The following is a 19,887-nucleotide window of genomic DNA, read 5'->3' on the forward strand; positions in this document are numbered from 1 at the left end:
ACTCGGCCGCTCTAGGAGGCTGGGAGGACCGCCATCTCTACTGCTCCCCCGCGCCTCCCCCGCCCGCCCCACAGACCGAGCCCGTTCCTAGGCCGGGTTTATTTAAAAACAGATAACTGCTGTCCCGTGGAACAGCGCAACTACCGCTGAGGGCGGTGGAGGCCAGACTACGTTTAATACAATACCTTAAATAGAATACAAATATAAAATGGAAGAATAAAATATTTACAGAAACCATGGCGTACACCAAATCCCGTCTCCGCGGACGGAGCCTGGGCCAGCGATGGCTGACCACAGAGCAGGAGGAGGGATGCGGCGAGGGGGAAGCCTTCCTCTCTCCCAAAGCCGCTTGGAGCGGCCGACGCCGGCAGAAGTCTTGCGGTGAGAAAGTCCTTCAGCAGGACGAAGGGTCGGACCCTTCTGGAGCCCGAACAGCAGTTTTCTAATTTTGGTTTCAAACCTTTCCTCTAGGAACTAAGACATACATCACAGTGGATTATCAAAGCACACAAGTGTTTTCTTCCAAAGAGAAAGTATTTACAATCAACTCAAACAACCAATTTTTTTTTTCCTCTGCCAGCAGCAAATGCCTGAGGGCCCCTACAGCTTCACAAACGATAGGAGGAAGAGACTAAAGGTCTTCAAAAATTTAAGAAAATAATTCAAAATATATCTGCTAGGGAAAAACGATCACTGGTGGCAGGGTACACAATACACCCCAGTCTCAGGTCTTTTCCGCACGGTCACAAATTCAGACCGCATGCGAGGCAGACCGGTAACCTCCAGTCCTGCTACATGGAGCAAAGTCCTCAGCAGCGGGACAGGAGATCAAGGGAGGATCCCCAGGGCACGGGGCGGGCTTGCAGCAGTACCGGGTTCCAAAAGTGCCAGCCTGGGTCAGTGTGAGATCAGACAACACCGACAGTGTTCGAACACGAGTCCGAGAGGCCGCCGCTGCCCGGCAGAAAACGAGCCGGCAGCTCGGGGAAGCGATTCTTGGAACCGAGAGGCACTTAAACCAATTCTCAGTTTGCCAATTTACTGCAGACTACAAGAGGAATCCTGACTGCCCGCCCCAGAATCCTATTCACCTCAGCAAAAAGCACCGAACCCCCCAAGCTTTGGTACAGTACAACGCAAGGGGAGGGGGGTATGTATCCTAGCTGTACTGTAGAGCTGCTGCTTTCCACACTGATATTTTATCATCCCTGATAATTCAAAAGTAAGGCTGGATGGACTGACCCCAACCACCACCCTTGGCAGCACGTTTGGTCCAAAATGCAAGAGTAAATATTCTGCTCCCTCCCGCCCCGACACTTTCATTAAGCTACTCTAAAAGATTAAAGTCAAAATGAGAGCGCACATACATAAAACTCAACAGTTGACATAGTAACTCCAGGCTTTAGATATCAACTGTCCAAGAAATCAGAATACCAAAGCTATGAAACATGCCGAACGTTGAGTTTTGCCAAGGCGGGGGGGAAGGATGAAGCTTTAAGTTTAAGCCTTCAGAGCATCACTGAATCCGTGCATCAGTTCACAACCCCCACAGTCTGTAGATGAGCATGCCTCTGTCCTGGAACAAACAAGTGCTTTGTCCTCTTAACGTCGCAGGTAGCCACCGATAGTTGCAGAATGGGTGCAGAGGACCTTGACTCTGACCAGCAGGGAAATTTAGGACAAATGAGTGCAGATACTGCCAATTTCTACCAGTTCAACTGTGCTTTAAGACTCATTGCAAAGCCTCAGCTAGAAAAAGGATGACCTCCGGGTATCCAACAAAATAGAGAGTTTTAAATTTTTTTTTTTTTTTTTTTTTTTTTAAACCTTAAGACTCTGGAGTTCAGCTGTCAATCATTTCTGAAAGTTCCAGGAGGAGATCGTCCTCATCCTTCCCTGGGTCCAGGTCAATTTCTGCTTCCAGTTTGCCTCCTGAGATTTCCCAAATAAGCTTCTCAAAGTCATCTTCTACAGATAAGGGTGCTTTCCCAGCCCCTGTGGAGCTCAGCCGGCGTGTCTTTACCGCTACTTGTGAAGAAGTTGCAGTTGAACTTGAGACCTCTGACTGTGCCACAGAGTCTGCCTGGCTTCCAATATGCACGTCAGGACTTGGAAGAACAAGACAGACAGCAAATCAGTCTATGACATTCCTTAACCAGAGAGATGTTTTCTGCCAACCAGCTCTTAAAACTGTAGTTACTCCCTCCCACACCTCAACCTTACACCGGAATTGTTATTCAATTAACCTGGGGCTGCTTTTAGAGCCAATGTATCAACAGGTATACTTTTCAGTTCGGGGATCTCTCTGTGAAGACTGAACATCTAGGGTCTGGCAAAGAAGGTTCCATTTTTGCAGCCAGAGACACTTGGCCATCTTTACTAATTTGACTGTAAAAAGGTTAAGAAGTCAACCTCCACAGGCATTCAGAAAACCCAAGAGGTCACTGAAAAGCTGTACCAACTTGCAGCACTTTAAGAAAAGAATCTAAATAAGCATTCCTGCTAGCTGCTAGAGAATTATTTCAGATTAATTGCTCCTTTGTTGGATTTTGGCATTAATTATCTCAAAATTCCCAATCTTTCCACATGTGAAAAAAAAAAAAATTATGTTTCACATGAAAGACAAGCTGACTGAGAAAAAGTACAAGTTGTGGTTGTTACCTGGTTTTGGGTTTTTCTCTCCCTGGTATGGAGACCAGGCTATCCTCTGGCAAAGCAGGAACAACGGCCTAGGAAGAAGGAAGGCAGTTTTTATGATACACAGGTAAAAGACTTTAGTAGATTCTTCCTCCACTGCTTCTCCTCTGGCTGAGCCTTAACCAAAATACAGAACCAGAGCACTCCTGAGGAAAAGTCAGTATTCACTTCAAGTTTACTAATGACCGTGCGTGTTTTTTAAGAACGCAGCATTAATGGACAAAATCCTTCACGCCACATAGAAACCATAGCAGAGTATCACGTTAACGCTGCCATCCATCTAATAAAAAGCAGAAAGCTACTACAGCCAGTAGTAGACCATTTCTGGATTTAAAAGGGAACAGAGACCTGTAGAAGATTTCAGTTTTCCATCTTTTCTCCAAGAGGAAGGTAGAACTTGGTCATCAATTTTACTAGAAACCCGCCACTGCCTCAGCCACTGCCCTTACCACAGCTGCTTTTTTAGCCAAAGGCTCCTTCGTATCACCACCAGTGGTACTCAACGGTTTCACAGCCGCCACAGCAGAAGGATGACTCTCAGCTGCCTTACGTTTCAGCGTCTGCTTTGTGGCTTCCCCATCCAAAGGCTTCAGGCACACCTTTGATTTGGCTAGAGTAAAGAGAAGAGAGAACCGATACAGTCTTGCTCTGCCTCAGGAAAAAAACCCAGGTCCTCCTACCAGTCCCATAATCCTTCTAAACATACTTGACCAGCATTATTTCACTGCCATTTCCCAGATTCTCAGCAGTATTTTCCACATAGTAAAAACTCTGTTTACCAACAAGCCACAAAAAAGGAGCCAAAAAGTTACAAAAAGGAGTCAGAGTTGCAATGTGAAAACTGTCATCTCCTGGCCTTTCTTTCAAAACATTAACTCTGTAACATACAGCCAACACTTACTTTTAGCTTTCCGTTCCACAAGCTGAGCTGCCTGTTTCCCTGGTGATACAGCAGCATCCTTTCCTGCGCTTTCAACCCCATCTTCCGGAGATTTCACCAATATCCTCTTTGCAAGTTGATAAGCTGACCCTGAAACCACGGTGGATTCAGGACTCCCTGATGTTGGAGTTTTATCCTTGATTGCTTTTTCAACAGGAGATGGCACAGCAGCTCCTTCTTTCTGAAGCTTCTCTTCTTGGCGTTGTCTCAGTTGCCGCTTCTCCCTCATTATCTCTTCAAGGCTCTTCACTTGAACTTTAGAATTAGTTGCACTCTGATCAGAGGGCTAGAAAGAACAAAAGAATAGCGCTAGTAGGACAAAAATCTATGGAGATTTTATTAAGAAAATCTGAGCGGTAATCTCTCCAAAATGGCTCAGTGTGGAACACAGCATCTTAATACCACTCAGATTTGACATTTCTTCCATAAAATGTTGCCCATAACAAGATCCATGCTTTGCTATGGAAATACTACTTCAAAAGCCTGCAATTCCCAACACAGCAAGCTTCTTAAATAGAGCAGAAGATTCTAGCTGTAATCTATTACATTCTTTTTAAGCAACAGAAAGTCATTCAAGCTCCCCGATTCAGCATTCACTGACAGGCTGATTTCATCTAATGCAAAGCTCTAGCCTCTTCTGCTAAAATACTTACCTCAGGATTTTAAGATATCCTTCAAGTCTGACAGATAAAGTCACTGAGAACAAAAGCATTCCCTCCACATTAACCTCGCAGATTTTATCGGGTGCTAATAGGGTTTCTTATTGATTGTCAGGTACAATCAGGTTAATTCAAAGCTTGAGGATTACAATGTTGTCTGGAAATGCTATCGAAAGTGACAGGACTTACGATTTCACTGCAGTGCTTACCAAGTGTGGGAAGGTAGGAACACACTCAAACTGGGAGCATGCAGCCAGCCGCAAACAAAAACACAACAAAATTTATCAAAAATTGTATGAATGTATCTATGTCCTCAGAAAGGACTCACCTCTGCAGGTGCAGACACAGCTTTGGGAGAAGGCTTGCTCAATTCCACTACCTTCTTTTCTTCTCTTCCAGGTGCTTTAAAACAAGAAAAAAATAAATTAAGAAAATCAGTTTGTCAACAGAAGAAATAAAGAAACCTGGTTACCTCTGTGTCCTTGGTGTGTTTATCTCCTCATGTCTAATAACGGGACAGAGGGAGAGGCTACCGTAAACGATCCACAGAGCATTTGAGCTCTTTCCCTCAATCACACTATCTACTTTTACATGGCCTATATAATCTTAATGATGAGATCTTTAATGCTCTGTCATTTTAGACAAAAACTGGCCCTTACATTAAGAAGCCGATATATGCTTCACAAACACATATACATCAATAACTAAGTTAAACAACAGATATGCCAAAGGGGAAAGTAAACTTGGATTCAGCACAGAGAAGATCCCATAACACAAACAGATGGCAGAGAAAACAGCAGAGAGAAATTAGACTACAAAGCTGCGCAATGAATGAATTTTCCGGTGGGAAATACAGGAAACTGTCATGTAATTCATGGAAAATAACATGGTTGCATATTCTGGCACTTTCTCACCCGATGACTTTGTAGCCTGAAACTCTTTTATCCACTAGTACACATAGAAGGAAAAAGCAAAGTGAATCCTGAGCAAACTGAATTTGCTTGACAGGGGAAGCACTTCACCAGGACAGGTACCAAATCATCTTCTTACCTATCAGCTTTGTGATCCGTAACAATCTCCTCCCCGTTGGGGCAGGTTCAGGCTGCGCTGGTGGAGCTGGCACATTTTCTCCACTCTGTTGCATCCGCAGAGCTTTCTCCTGCTTGATTTCTTCCAAGGTTTTAATACGCACTTCGCCTGCTGGCTTGGCTTTACCTGCTGGCTCTGCCAGCTGCACTTTGCTGGGTGCAGATGGAGCAAGTATGCTCTGCTTCTTGGGCTCACTTTCAACTTTTGTCTTGGTAGGAAACTCGTCTGTTTTTTGCTTCTCTTCTTCCAATCGCTTGTGTTTTTTTTCAGCCAGGGCTCCTGAGAAAGTTTTGATGCGAACTGCAGAGGAAGGTCTTGCCCCCAAGCTAGGATCTTCTGTTTTACAACGTCCTTCAGCCTGGGGTTTTGCTTGAGGTTCTCCTCGTCTCTGATTAGCTCTCTCAAGACGAATTTCCTCCAGTGTTTTCACATGGATCTCTCCTGCTGGCTTAGCAGCCTTCTCTGTCATCAGCAAAAGAAGAGCATCATCAACATTTAAAGAGAGTCCAACAATATTTAGTCTCCAAAATCTGTCGCAGTACTAAGGAAAACTAGGTTTGAGTATTCCCAAGAACACATCTTAGGACAGTATCATTCTGCCTAATATTCTCCTCCTCCTTTAAGCCACTTGCATTTTGCAAACCAGTGCTATGCAGAGAGAGCTGCGACAAAAACCACAAGTCTATTTTATTTCGTTACTTTCTTGGACTGTGTCTCTCTGTTAGCATCTCAAATTCCTGCTCCTGGCAGTGGTTCTGTTCTACTCATGCGTAAGCATACTGCAGCTTCTGACGGTTCACGACGGGAGCATGAAACTGTGACAATGGCCATCAGGACAGCTTCAGCACTCCAGCAAGAGGAATCAGGCGTTTTTTCAAATTAACTTTTAGAGGTGTACGGAAGTTGATGGAAAACAAAAAAGGGAAGGCATATTTAATATCCCATTATTACCTGTCTCTGTACTGGTCTGTTCAGAGGGCAATCCTAACCTCTCCTTCAGAGACTTGGGGACTTGAACTACAATACAGAACAGAAAAAAGTTAGGGAGGCTGCATAAATCTCATTTTTGTGTTCACATTTCGAAAGGAGACAGGAGATCACTTCACTGGGATTCAAAGTTACCTTGAGCCCTCAACCAACATGCAGAAAGAATCCTTAGAAGAAAGGACAAACAGAAAACCTAAATAGAAAATCTGTGCATCAAATCCAGATATCTGTTTAGTAGCTGTACCTCTCTTTGGTGCTTTGTCAGCATTCTCCAGAATCTCTATTTTCTTCCCCAGTCTTTCAGCAAGGTCGCGCTTTAGTGGAATGACACTTTTACCAGCTTCAGAAAGAGAGAAAACATGAAATACTTCAAGCACATTTCTCTGGAGGAGGATTTTAGAACAGTCAAACACAAACTTCAATTCTTCCAGGTTTATTTTCTTCTATTTGCCTTTCAGTTGCTAACAAAATGTGCCATTTCTGCAGTCAATACAGATCTATGCCAAAATGTATTTTCCTCCCACATACAGCAAAAATACCCTTGAACAGTCATGTTTAGATGAGGGCACGCGAACAGCAGCTCACAAAAAGCTCTTACCTGTGGAGGTTTTCCGTTTTCCCAGTCTCTCGGCAAGATTCAGTTGAATCACAGGCTCCTCCCCTAAACCAAAGAATAATCTCTTCAGTAGCCAGTAAAAGCATTGTCCTTCCATGCCCCAAAACCAGACACTCTTTTGGTAGCCAAACCATGTAAACCAACGACTACAAGTAGAAGTAGTTCTACGCTTCTTTTGCCTTTAAAAGGAATTTGTGCCAATCTAAACATCACCATTTATACGCAAACTCCTAGCACACTACTGTCTGCAACTGCCACTGTTAGCCTCTTCAACACTTCAAAAATTGGCTACTTGTATAATATCACCTTGTATAGGTCTTCCCCTTAATTTCCCCTTTTTTCAGTTATCCCCTTATCTCCATACTGACACTTGTTTTGACATTAGCCACTCTCTCTGCTGCTACTGCACATAACCCGAGCACTAGTTCTGTCACATGCTGTCAACACATTAGCTCATTCACAAATCTCACTCAACTTGAGGAACACAGAAGTCAAATGAAGAACATTTGAGAGTCTGTAGGATGGTGATAATATATGATTAGCTATGGCTTAATGTCTGGCTGATAAAAAACCCCTTGTTGTATTGCAATAAAAGATCAAGAAACTGAGCACCTACAGATGCCAAATCTTTCCAATACAATCAGGGACTTGCAGCAAAAAACATGCCTCTTCTAATTAAAACCAGTACCAGCAGATTAACAAATCTGAGTTATCTTAACTATTACTTAACCTTTTGGCTTAGGAGCCATGAAATGGAAACAACAGTATTCACTATTACCTTGCTTTGTAGACAGAGTCACAGTTCTCACTACTGTCCGTACATTTTCCTTTTCTGGTACAGGAATAGTCCGAGATTGGAGTGGATGAACAGAAACTCCTGAAGGACCTTCTGATCAGAGCAAGCAAAACATAAGGATGTTTAGAGAAAAAACCTAACTAAACAAACCAGGAAAACTATAACAAAGACCAAAAACATTAGTTACTCATTATTGTCAAACACACAATGACCAGTGCATGTAAATAAGAGAGAAGAGCAATTTCCCTCTGATTTGCCATTAGAATTCGAATCTAGAACGCGGCTGTTTAAGAAAACAGATTGCATGCCAAACTTGCTCAAGGCCCCCAGCTAAACATGGAAGTCTGTCCCTCAAGCAGTTCTCAGCTGCAATCATCTCCCAGTCTGAACCCAATAGTGGGGGGAAAAAAAAAAAAGTCTGTTCTTTTGCAAATAATTGTATTCACCAATGCACAGCAAGCTATCCAGGTATTATCAGAAGAAGAAGAAGAAAAAAAAAAAGAGATGAAGGTGAACAGAAGGCAGAAGGATAGGAAAGTAGGGGACATTAACTCACCACCTTGTTTTTTTGTTTTTTCCTTTAGTTTCTTCAATTTGATTTCTTCAAGTGTTTTTATTCCAAAATTTAAATTGTCATCTGAAAACACGAAAAGGTTAATGAAACTGAGGGTTAGAGGCACATGTTGAAGATCCTCAAGCTTCTTACAGCTCAGAACCTTTCAAAAGTATTTTGAATAAACCCTGTCAACACTCCCCGCAATAAAAAAAAAAGCCATTGAACAGATGGTATTTTGGTAAGCAATTGGCACCTTTCTTCACCCCTCCTCCTACCCTTCAGGGTAAAACCTATAGATTTAAGCATTTTAATCCATCTACATGGTATCATTAGACATGGCTTTGCACAATGCCTGCACATTTGCAGGCATTTAAACTCCACTCTGTGGCTCTATTTTGCTCTACAAAAGTAACCAAGGTGGAGTTTACCTGTCTGACTCAAGGGACACATGACATTATTAGACAGGAATGAGCTCATGGAAATAACTGACTCCATCCATCTACCCTATGCTCTATCGTAGTTTTAGAACATATTGCTTTTAAGTTAATTGTCAAATTCTCCTTCCAATCCATCCTACTACAGCTGTTAGAATACCTTGTTTTGTATTAGCATTGGATTTCCTAGTGGAAATCATCCGCAATCCATTATGGGCTTCTGTAGTTGGTTGCTGGACAGGTGCTTTAGTTTCATCTCCTTCTTCAGAAAGTTGGTCTGAAAGGCAAAAATAAACCTATTCATTTATGCAGTAGGGAGCAGACAAGATTTTTCATCTTTATGTAGCTCATACAACGACATTCCAGTCTACGTTTCATATTCTGTTTGTATTCTTAACTACAATGCTTATAGAAGGAGTTTTTAAAACCACTACATTGACTTGATGAACTCTTAAGTATTCTGTGATTTATGCTGTCACTTACAGTAGAAATGCCTTCAACAAGTAAAAAATGCTCACCATCGTCGTCTTCATCATCATCTGCAGCATTGATTACAACCGGAGGATGTGTAGGACTTGGGACGTTTTCAGAATTTTCCACTTTCATCACCCCCCTCAGCTGTGGAGAGGGATTTGACTGGACAGAAAGTTTGTTTTGCTGCAGTGACATCTGAGCCATTTTCACATCGTCTTCTGCAGACTCAGGTGGACTTGGAAGCGTAGCTAGAGGAAGAGGAGGATCATCTGTAATTTGGCCATTTAAAATGAGGACGCCAATGTTGCCCTCAATGCGTAGATATAGTAGATAAGGAGGTAACCCACCCGGGCTACTGAATTTAGAGTCTCCTATTCCCCACCCCTGGTTACACTACGAACAACGGCTTTCCCTTCACACACAAATCTCACCGTCCTACCACCCCAAAAGGATTAAATGAGGGGAAAGCAACCTGAAAAGCAACAATCACACAAAGCACAGAGAAGCTAAGCATGAAAGAAAAAATTAAATACCAGAATTACATTCCGTTTAGCTGAGAGCCTATGACTGCAGACTTCTTCCTGCCCTCATAAATGAGCAGTTACTTGATGTCTTCTATGGTATTGTACCCACTCATAAGTAATATTCAAAATAATTCTTTAATACTAAAGAAAAAGGACTTAAACTCACTTTTGCTTGGCGGTAAGAAAAGCCCATCAACATAACGTCCTTTTGTGTGATGAAAAGCACAGTTGGATTTTTGACAACCTACTGGCTGATTCTCCCAGTAGCAAGGAATCTCACTGCGTTTTTTCTGAAGACAGAAAAAAATAAAAGCTCATGGTAACACTCTCTTTAGATTTGCAAAGAGACATAGTTTCACATCGTGCCAGAGACATGACTATTGCAGTGCAGTGCTGAAACATCATTCCAAAGGTCAATTTATCACTAAAAGTATTTCAGGGCATATACACAAAGTTTGCACAAGCTGTAACAACCACATATAATCTAGCTTTCCTATCATTTGATTTGATAAAACAGGCACTCACACACATCAGTTCAGGGTGGGTTAAACTAATACAAGGTGCAAAATACTGGGATTAATTCAGAGGGAAAACCGTCTTCAGTTGGCTAGGTTAAATCCATCTGAATCTATCTTTCAGAGCCTTAGTTCCTTCCCACCTTTTCTCTCCCCACCCTGTACTACCCCAATAGGTAAGAACAATGTTATCTGAAGAAATCCAGGACAGAAAAGACCCGACAGGCCATTACCAAGCCTAGCTCTCTGGAGGGTAGAGCAGGCTGTTTACTGCCACCCTGCTCCAGTACATTTATGTAGTCTGATCAATGTGGTTGCTTTTGCCTCTATTAAAAAAAATAATGTCAGCACCTAATACAAAAATTTCTTGCTGAGATATACTTAAGGAATTGATTTTTCTTCCCACAAATTCCTCCCATCCTCCACCTAGTAATAGAAACCTGTATTATTTTAAAGCAAGTAAATCTATCATATAAAAGCACGTTCAGCCCACCTATAGGAATGAAAAATGCTTTCAGTGATTTAGGTTGAGAACACATCTTTAGGCAAACACTCACATCGATTTCCATGTGTCTGAATCTGCAGATATTCCTGAAACAGCGACCCTCCTGCCAGAGCGTGCAGACTGTTTCATTCCCCAGAGCAGCTTCACAGTGGCGGAAGGAACAGCTGTCTCCCTGTAACCAAAAGGAAATCAACAAAAAGGAAAATAAATTGTACAGCCTAAAAAAATACGTCCATGCTATTGGAACTGGAAGCAGAATCTAATTGCTTATTAAGTTAACAGAAATCTGTATGGCTCCTCCCACTTTCCCCCTCCTCTTAAAAACAAAAAAGGAAAAAGAACAAACCCCAAAGCAAAGAACCCCAAACATACCTTGTTACAAGTGGAATAGAAATAGAAGTAGCAGTCATCTCCTTGGTTAGACATAATGGACAAATTCCTCGAACAGGTGCTAAGGGTTCACTCAACAGGGACTTCCTCCAGTCTTGGCAAGAGCTGGCTTCACTCTTTCTTGAACTGAAAGTCTTCTACTGGCTTGATCAGTGAAATCTTCTTTTTAAAAGTAACCCTATCAATAAGTGAAAAATAATTAAGTAATAAGCATTTTTACAGCTGCTTTCTGTTAATCAAATTAGTCTCAAGGGGGGCAATGTCTTGAAATCAGCTGGTTCACAAAAACTATCCAAACACTAAGTCAAACTTCTGTAAAACTGCATGGGTTTTGTTAGCAAGTGTTCTCTTCTGTGTCCTTAGCAATAGTTATATGCCTTGGAGCACAGAAAAAACTACTGCGTGTGGCTGTAAGCCCAATGAGAAAGCCACTTCTTAAAAAAAACTGGTCATCCATTTGAGTTATCAATCAGTGATTAACTGTGGGTACTAACAATTTCTATAACATACAATTGACATGTTAAACATTATTTTCCAATCACCATGGATCTTCAAGTTCACATACCTGGACAACTTCAGCAAACATATTGATCTTCAAAGACTTCCAGTTAACTTCTCCTGTAGGCCGAACCAACACTGAATCCGTGAATTAATAATAAAGGGGTAGAAAGAATTTTCCTCCTCACATTGCCAAGGGAACCTCTCATCCACAATTCAAACACATGATGTGCTTTTAAACATCTTACAACTAATGGAGGAAGCAAGTCCATTTGAATACTGTCAGACTGGAGACAGCCAGGGTTAGTTAGCTCTTCAAAAAAAAAAAAAACCAAAAAAAACCAACAAAAAAACCCAGTGCATTTAAAGATGAACTTGGGATTCAAAGTGGCTGCAAAAATGAGGATCCATCTTCCACAGCCGGATAATTTTTATTTTTATTTTTTTTTAATTTAAAATTCAGTAAGTTGCTGGTCTTCAAGATTTCTTCACCTATTAAGAAAACACAAAAACCTTCCCCCATCTTTATTACCTGTACAGCAAAAACATACTTGCGTGTATAAATACACAAATATGTATATACATACACATATGTGTTTATACACACACCAAGAGTGCGTGATAATAAAGTCAGCAAGAGTGATAGCAAAAATTAGAATTTTTGGCTATTTGCCACATAAGACTGCATAAAAAGTCTCTATTTTTGAGGGAACTGGCAAAAAAAAAAAAAATCAAAGATCTACATAATATTTTGATGAATATGCCTTCAAGGCTGATGCTTCATAACATGAGTGATTTTGGGGCCAGCACACAAATATGCATACATATGTACATGCATACAGTATAACATATCTATACACACAAGCGTGCACAGTATATGTTGTATGAGATCTGTACCAAGAACAACTTTTAGCCCTGATCAGACACGGAGAGTTGCAATCAATTAACAGCAGGAAGACAGCAGATCAAGGATACAGCAAGCTTTGAGGCAGGGAAATGCTCACTTTGCAAGTGGCATGGCTGCATGATACCAAGAATTTTGAATTATTTTGATTTTTGGAAATAATTTGGTTTCTTTTTACGTCAGAGCAAATACTACAAGTTTGCCATCACATGCTGTTCCCTAATCCATATATCCATCATTATCCATTGCTGCAAGATCACAGAAGGTTTGAGAAGATGGCTTAAGTCCAATTCAACAGCAGATGATTTTTTGGTGCCACTGGAGCTGAAACATTCTATTTATCTACAAGCAGTTTGGTTTTTTGGGTTTTTTTAAAATGTGAAGTCACATACTTTGATTCTTATTTTTTTTTCCAAATGCCATAAAACCTGCAACCAGACCAGATAAAGTTCAAATTAAAGTGATTCTGACCCCTTTCATTAAAGTGCTGCACATTTCTGTGCAAAGTTTTTCTGACTCTTTTGGACAAAACCAAATGAAATAGTTCTTACAAATCAATAATAAAAGGTTGGAACCTTTTACTCACACAAACACTAGTGAATTTTCCAGGGTATTTTTTTTTGGCAGGGAATTTTCCCAAATCTAAAATAAAGAGAGGAAAAGTTGGGTTCTCATATTAGTTATTGGGTTTTGATTGCTTGACAACGGGAATAAAAACAGTAGTTAAGTGCAAGGTTTTCTTCCCTTCTTCTGTATCGATGTGACCATTCACTTTTGAGCTTTAGCACCTTCAAAACCAGAATTTTTGTCATACAGATTCCTACGCATCTACTTCTAAAAATTAGTGGTGCTCCTTCACGTAGAAGTTTGACAATAAACATTTTTCCAAATGTGTTACCAATACCATTGATAGTTAAAATGAATTTCAAGCACGGATTTCTTCAGTTTGCACAATCCAATACTTAAATAGATGGCAATTAAGGACCACTGCTTTGCTGAGCAGAGGCATTCAAATACAAATCAGAAGGAATTAATGGTCTAGAAGGTGGCATTTCTTTTTCCTAGGGAGTGAGAGACATCTGTGTAATGCAACACTACTATATCCACCACCATGGGGGGAAAAAAGTCCCCTCAGATTTAGCTCTTTTGAACGCACAAGCAGCTCAGTAGTTTGCTTGCTGCCTTCCATATTCCTGAGCAGACTTCAAGAGCTGTTCAGAATTTGAATGGATCTTGTTTAAGGAATAGGAAAAAAAGTAAAACTTTAAAGCAAAACAAACGAAAACCCAAAACCCCTCATAGTTCTAAACTCCATGAAAGTCCTTTTGTTTTAAAAAAAGGTTAACTCAAGAACTTTTTTTTTTAAACTGGTATCAGTTAACATGGCAATCTGAGTGCTAAACAGAAATCAGCTGAACTAACCCCTGAAAGTCTGAATAAAAATGAGTAACTCTGGTGCACTCAGCAGGTCTCTAATAGACGTTGATAAGAATTTTAAACACTTCTTTTTTTCTCCAGAACTTTAGTCAAGTTTTTGTATTAAGAGATTTTGAATTGATTTTGTGGGGAAAAAAACAAACCAAGACGATTACAAATGCAGTAGCAAGGGGTCAGGAAAAACATGCCAACAAGTGCCATAAACTTTACCTTTGCTTAGGGAAGATAAATAGTACAATGACAGTCTGTCTAGTTTGTTTTACAAGCTTGTTTTTCTGAAGCTTCTTGCACTGAAGAAACAGCCCTATTCCCTGCTCTAACGTTCCAGCTTCCTGACCCGCCTTTGTCCTGTACTGAAGAGCAAGAACGGAAGAAAATTGTGTTTGCATCTCAACAAATGCATGAGAGAAATATTATTGCACCTACCTATGGGTCCTTTTTGGTTATAAGGCATAAAGTATTTCACTTAGTCTCTTTTGCTGGTCTACTTTGTGCCTTTAATTTCTTAATATTAAAGATGCTTAACACCCCTGCTTATTAGGACAGTAAGATGACAAGGAAGGAAGAGCACCAGGCACTCCACGTTCTAACACCCCCTTTCAATCGGTCAGCGTTACCCTAACTGCAAAGCTGAAGGCTGAAAGCACAGCGTGCACTAGGTGTCAGAAATTACATATAGAACAGTGCATTATGCGAACCACACATCCTCGTGTCGTCTGAAGCACAGAAGTACCTCTTGCTAACATATCTCATTCTCTGTATGAAAATCTAAAGCTAAGCTGTCCAAAGTTGAAGCAGAATAGTTGTATTTTCTACTCTTTACGTTTCTTTTAGTCAATTTGAGCTGTTAAATACTGTCTAAACATAGACCGGGAGCATGTCCTAAGACTGGGGGTTACAGCACTCAAGACCTTCTCAAAGACTGCAAGGTTGCCAGCCAAGAAGGCAAAAGTTAAAGCAGATGATCGTCTCAGCTTCCTCCACCAGTGAGTTGGGGTCACCTTTCATTGTGATCTAAGAGAGTCAGAGCCATGAGTTACCACAACCACCACAGCTGTCCCTTGCTGGCTGGAGCAACTTTTTGAAGACGTGCCACTTCAAGGACCTGAATTAGGACATTCTTCTTTAAAATGAGAGGCAGATCAATCTGTTCCTGAAAGGGCTGATTGGCCTGGTATTTCTGTAACTGTCAAAGAATAACCTCGTACTGAAGCACTCATCAAATCAGACACTGCTTCAGTACAGATTTCTCTTTAGCTTGACACATCAAGACTCAGGAGAAGGAATTCTTCAAAGCAACCTTTACAGCAGGGATCTAGTAAAGCGGCCAAGACAAAAGAGTTCAGATCCGAGTGCATCACCCTGTAGAAAATCAGTTTCAAGCCTAAGATATTTCACACATCTCACAGTTCAACAGTGACAGCGACACCTTTGATTTGAAAGTCTCCACGTGCTCTGCAAAGCCAGAAGGACATGACCGATGGCAGCACTTGACTTCAAGAACTGCAGTCACCTCCACCTCCAGGCCAAGAATCTTGCACCCACTGGACATCTGGGACCACTGGAATGAGCCGAGAATAGCCCCATTGTCCCTCCTCTGCTCCACCTTCTGCTGTTTCAAAGTCACTTTAACATATGAAAGGTAGTGAGAGGTTCACTGAGCAGCTATTTCCTGCTACAAGTGATCCTGTGGAAGATGGTTTGAATGCTGGAGCTCCTGAAGAATTTGACAGACCTTAGCAGAATGAGTAAGTATATCTCTTAAGCACCTGCTAACCTGTTCTCAGTGCTCCTATGGTCACAGAGTAAGTCCTGAATTATTAATTTTAAAATATAAGTAAAACATGGCAGCTGGCACCTAGCACTGCACACACAGCACTGGCAGTGTTGTCGGAAGCTGGAAAGCCAGGGTGCGGGGATTAAGGGAAAGCCACACATCAATTTGGTAACTCGGTTCTTGTAGGACACCTCCTGCTGCAGAAGTCTTACCAAAGCCAGTGGGAGGGAGCTGCCCGTTTTCTAAGAGGACTTCTGCTGGTGCAGTCTATCGAAAGATATCCAGTGGACCATCTCTGTCAGGTAGTCCGTGGTTGGTTCAGGGTCCACACATCAATAGTTAGATCCATATTTTTTGCGTTGTGCTTTCTCCAAAAGCCACGAAGAATGCTTCTTCTACAATGCTGTACAGTCACATGTTGTAAGTGGAAACTGTCTGGCGTCACAATCTGTATGAACTTCTAATAAGTTGGCATTGAAAAAAAAAGTGTCTTCAGTAATCAATTTTATAATAGCTCTGTTTATCAGTTATTTAAGTGCATTCTCATACTTGAGTTTCTTCACAACATGAAGTAGTCAAGAGTCTCTGAGTCCCATGGTTAAAATTTATGTCCTTTCTCCTAACACGTACGTGCTCAGTAGGCAAAGCCAAACCAGAAACACCTAAGCCTGGAGCTGTTAAACCACAACTGGCTCTAAGCCTATCCGCTGAAAAGAAATAGCTCAATACATCACCTTCATGGTGCAAAAATTCATGTGGAACAGTAGAAAAATCCAGAAGCGCTTCCTGAGCTTCAGGTTACCATCACGTTTAGGCCCTGGCCCAGCCTGCAGGGTGTGTGGTCTGCAAGCATTGTCGCAACACGGAAGTGCCGAGGCGAGTCCCTGCCCTGCCCCACAATTTTTAAACATCGCGGGGAGTGTACCAGGTATACTGAGGGTCAACCAAGAAGTTCTGGACAACAGATGTGTTTGTCCTAATTTCTGGCATCACAAGGCGTTTGACAGTATTGCTTCCATGAAGAAAACTCCATCTTCTCCGGATGCTTCAGAATCCGCTATTGCTGCAGCAGTAATGGCTGCACCAGCACAACGCGCATCTATAGCGAATCTCTGACAGCTCTCGTTTACCCAGGCACATTTGCAGTGCAGTCCTCCTCTTCCAGCTGAAAAAACGGCTCACTGGCTCTGCCACACCATCACTGCCAACGTGAGAGCTGGGAAAATATGTCAAACTCGCACTGCTAGAACCACTGTCTGAGGAGATGGCTGGCACAGACACGTCACAGGCACATTCACCCTCCCTTGCATCTCTTACAGCCGTGACCCCTGGCTGTTAGCCACGGCCCAACGTACATAACGCTCTGCTTGGAGATGTCACCAAAGAGTCAGTGTCCCCAGATGAGCACCTGGCTTGCCATGGTTGATTTTTTTTTTTTTTAACCATATGCTGGATATGGCACACCAGTGAACCATAGATCTGAAATCCACACAGTGGGAAGTCTTTGCTCTTCTTCCAGGCAACAGGCACAACTGCAGCACACACAGGTCTAGCAGTACCTGCAGGTCCCAAATCCTTAACAAATTTTTAGATAGCGCCAATTTTTAATGTAGTGGCTTTCCCTTAATGCATAACCCCTTCTTTCCTGTATTTTTTGTGGGTGTCTCTCCTCTATTCTTCTCTCTGTCCACCAGCTTTCCTTCCTCAGTGTCCAAATGGGCATCGGGAATCAATTCCAAACTAAGGGGACTGCTAAAGCTGCTACATCTACTCTTGGGTGAGACATACTTAAAAGACACTCATTCTTCTTCTATTTCTGAAATCAATGCTGCAGCCATTTACTATGACAATTCATCCTCCTCACTGAATGTTTTATTAAATCTCAAAAAGAGTAAATTTCCCCTGGAAGCAGTCATTTGGAAGGGTGCCATTTTAGATGAGAAGCGACAGTAAGAGGAAGTTTTCTCTAGACTAGCTTTTCTCTTGAAACGCCTGGTCATCCAGCAACAAATTCAGCCTATCTGTTCAGCCTTAATGCTGAACATTCAGTTTAATGCATGTCCAATTCAACCATGTGCCACAGCGGTGGTTCTGATATCATTTCAAACTCCCTTATCCCTAGGAGATTTTTTTTTTTTTTTTTTTTTTTTACAATCGAATAACACAGCGTTGTGTTTTGAAAGTATGGCCCAGAGCTCAATCTCTGAACGTGCACCCCAAAGCACCAGTTCTGGGAACAATCGGTAGGCTCCACATACTGATCCCTGCAACAGTAAAAATCACCTTTGCATTTTCATTATCAACATCAACGCAAGAAAACAGAAACCTCTGAAATCCAATTGTTGAGAAACAAAACCAAACTTCACCCAATTGGGTTGTTTTAAACAACCTAAAGCAGAAATTAAGATGATAACCGGGTGCATCCAGAGTTAGTCAGATCCTGAAGGCAGTCCCTTTGGGGAATGGAGGAGCAATTTGTCAGATGACTACATTACAGCACGCCCCTTATACGCATTGCTACAAAAGGAAGGCACAAGGTTTTAACTGAAAATAACTTACACTCATAAAGCACCTGCACTGGGATCTTCAATTTGCCCACCCAAATCTCTCCAGAGCCTGCTCAAGGGACGCGGTGTCCCCGGGAAACCACCAGGACGCTGGGGGGTAGGGGGGAGCCCGCGGCCAAGCGCCATAGAACGGCTAACGGCCGGGGGAAGGGCAGGGGTGAGGAACGGGAGAGCTGCGCTCCGGGCTGCGGCCCTGCCACCGGGGGCAGAGGGGACCTTGGGCCTACCTCGGGCAGCTCCCCCTCTCTAAAGTCCCGGGGCGCCGAGGCCGAGGAGAACACCTCACCCTCACCCCCACCACCGCCCCCGGAGGGCCCGCACGGCCCCAGCGGCCTCCCCCACTCCCGCCCCGGTAGCTACGGACAGGCCGGCGGGGAGAGCTCGGGGACGCGGCCTGGGCCACCCGCCCCGCCGGGCGCGGGGGACGCGGCCTGCTTCCCCCGAGGGATGCGGAGGGACCCGGGCCTGGCGAGAAGCCATTCCCCCGCCCCTGCGGCCTACGAACGGCTCTAGTTACCGGCGAGCAGGGAACTTTACCGAACCCCAGGGACCGCCGCTGCCGCCACCGCGTCGCCTCGATCCGCCGGGGCCACCGCTCAGGCCGTCACCTTCCCCGCTGCCAGCCTCAAAGATGGCGCCTAACATACGGGCAACCTCAGCTCGCCCGTTGCCAAGATGGCGGGCGGAACGGCTTCACCAAGGCCCACTTCCGTCCGTTGAACAGGCGGGGGGCGGGGCTCCGCGGGCAGGCGGCATCGCCCACCGGAGCGACAAAAGCGGGGCGGGCGGAGCCTGTAAACAAAGCGGGCGGGCGGGTTTTCTGCCCTTTCGCCCTCCGAGGCGTTCCGCCAGCGCCTCTAACCCCAGACAAAGCCCTTCCCTGGGGGAAGAACAGGAGGGTGCCCCCTTCCCGTCCACCTCCGCCCGGCAGCAGTGCCCCACGGCCACCTTCCCATCGAGGTGTGTGTCCCTGCTCACCGTGGCACCAGGCCTCGGCCCCTTGTGGTGCGCATCGCCTCCCTCACGCTACCAGGCGCTGCCTCAGGGTTACATTTTCCAAGCTGGAAGCTATTTTATGTTTTCAACCTGGTTTCCCGGGATGGCAGGCACTTGCCCTGGGGTTTGGGACACCTCCGGGCATGCTGCGCCCGGGGAGCAAGGCCTGGGCCCAGGAGCAGCCATTTCTCTGTCAGGGTGGCGTGAGCCCAGTAGGACTTCATGGCAGACCATAGACCTAAACCTAAATGCGGCCCTTTTCCCCATTAAATGGCTAAAATTCCTGTGATTTGTTTCTTTCTTTCCATCCAGCCTAGATTGTTTAAAAAAAAATAAAGCAGCATTTGCAGCTGTTCTGTTTAATTAAGAGCCGGAGGATGCTGTCAGCGCAGACACCTCCACGAGAATGCAGCAAAGAGGGTGATGCTCCACCATAAAGCTTTTACACCCCATTCGTATCACTTGGCGTCAGCTCCAAAGGTCAGACACTGGGCTGAGAAGTTTTAGATTGAACTTTCTCACTGAC

At 43.4% G+C, this 19,887-nt stretch overlaps 2 protein-coding genes across 12 annotated transcripts in view; both read right to left on the reverse strand.

The window, feature by feature from the left end:
• Nucleotides 1–19,887, reverse strand: part of SNRPE (small nuclear ribonucleoprotein polypeptide E) — a 44,192-nt gene that overhangs the window by 2,334 nt on the left and 21,971 nt on the right. The window lies entirely within an intron of this gene.
• On the reverse strand, nt 83–19,040 carry ZC3H11A (zinc finger CCCH-type containing 11A). Of its 11 annotated transcripts, none has more exons than XM_075775617.1 (19): nt 18,903–19,025; nt 13,171–13,226; nt 11,748–11,800; nt 11,165–11,360; nt 10,845–10,964; nt 9,939–10,062; nt 9,293–9,496; nt 8,935–9,051; nt 8,341–8,421; nt 7,767–7,877; nt 6,971–7,033; nt 6,617–6,712; nt 6,337–6,402; nt 5,347–5,847; nt 4,625–4,698; nt 3,599–3,923; nt 3,147–3,307; nt 2,662–2,729; nt 83–2,108 (listed from the first exon to the last, which is right to left on the reverse strand). In XM_075775617.1, the coding sequence occupies exons 4-19, from the start codon at nt 11,216–11,218 to the stop codon at nt 1,844–1,846; spliced, it is 2,430 nt and encodes an 809-aa protein (XP_075631732.1). In that variant the 5' UTR covers nt 11,219–11,360; nt 11,748–11,800; nt 13,171–13,226; nt 18,903–19,025; the 3' UTR covers nt 83–1,843. The 11 variants fall into 11 exon arrangements, with proteins under 11 accessions (XP_075631732.1, XP_075631730.1, XP_075631733.1 ...); XM_075775615.1 differs by having other exon boundaries at nt 11,748–12,172; XM_075775618.1 differs by having other exon boundaries at nt 18,883–19,007.

Source organism: Balearica regulorum, chromosome 25 (genome assembly GCF_011004875.1).
Source record: "Balearica regulorum gibbericeps isolate bBalReg1 chromosome 25, bBalReg1.pri, whole genome shotgun sequence".
In the NCBI taxonomy this organism is placed as follows: domain Eukaryota; kingdom Metazoa; phylum Chordata; class Aves; order Gruiformes; family Gruidae; genus Balearica; species Balearica regulorum.

Coding starts and splice junctions, on each gene's coding strand:
- ZC3H11A (XM_075775616.1), bottom strand. CDS start 11,218: ATGTCTAACCAAGGAGATGACTGCTACTTCTATTTCTATTCCACTTGT. Junction 7,034..7,766: donor GACTCTGTCTACAAAGCAAG/GTAATAGTGAAT, acceptor TCTTTGGTTTAG/GGGAGGAGCCTGTGATTCAA. Junction 5,848..6,336: donor ACAGACCAGTACAGAGACAG/GTAATAATGGGA, acceptor TGCTGATGACAG/AGAAGGCTGCTAAGCCAGCA.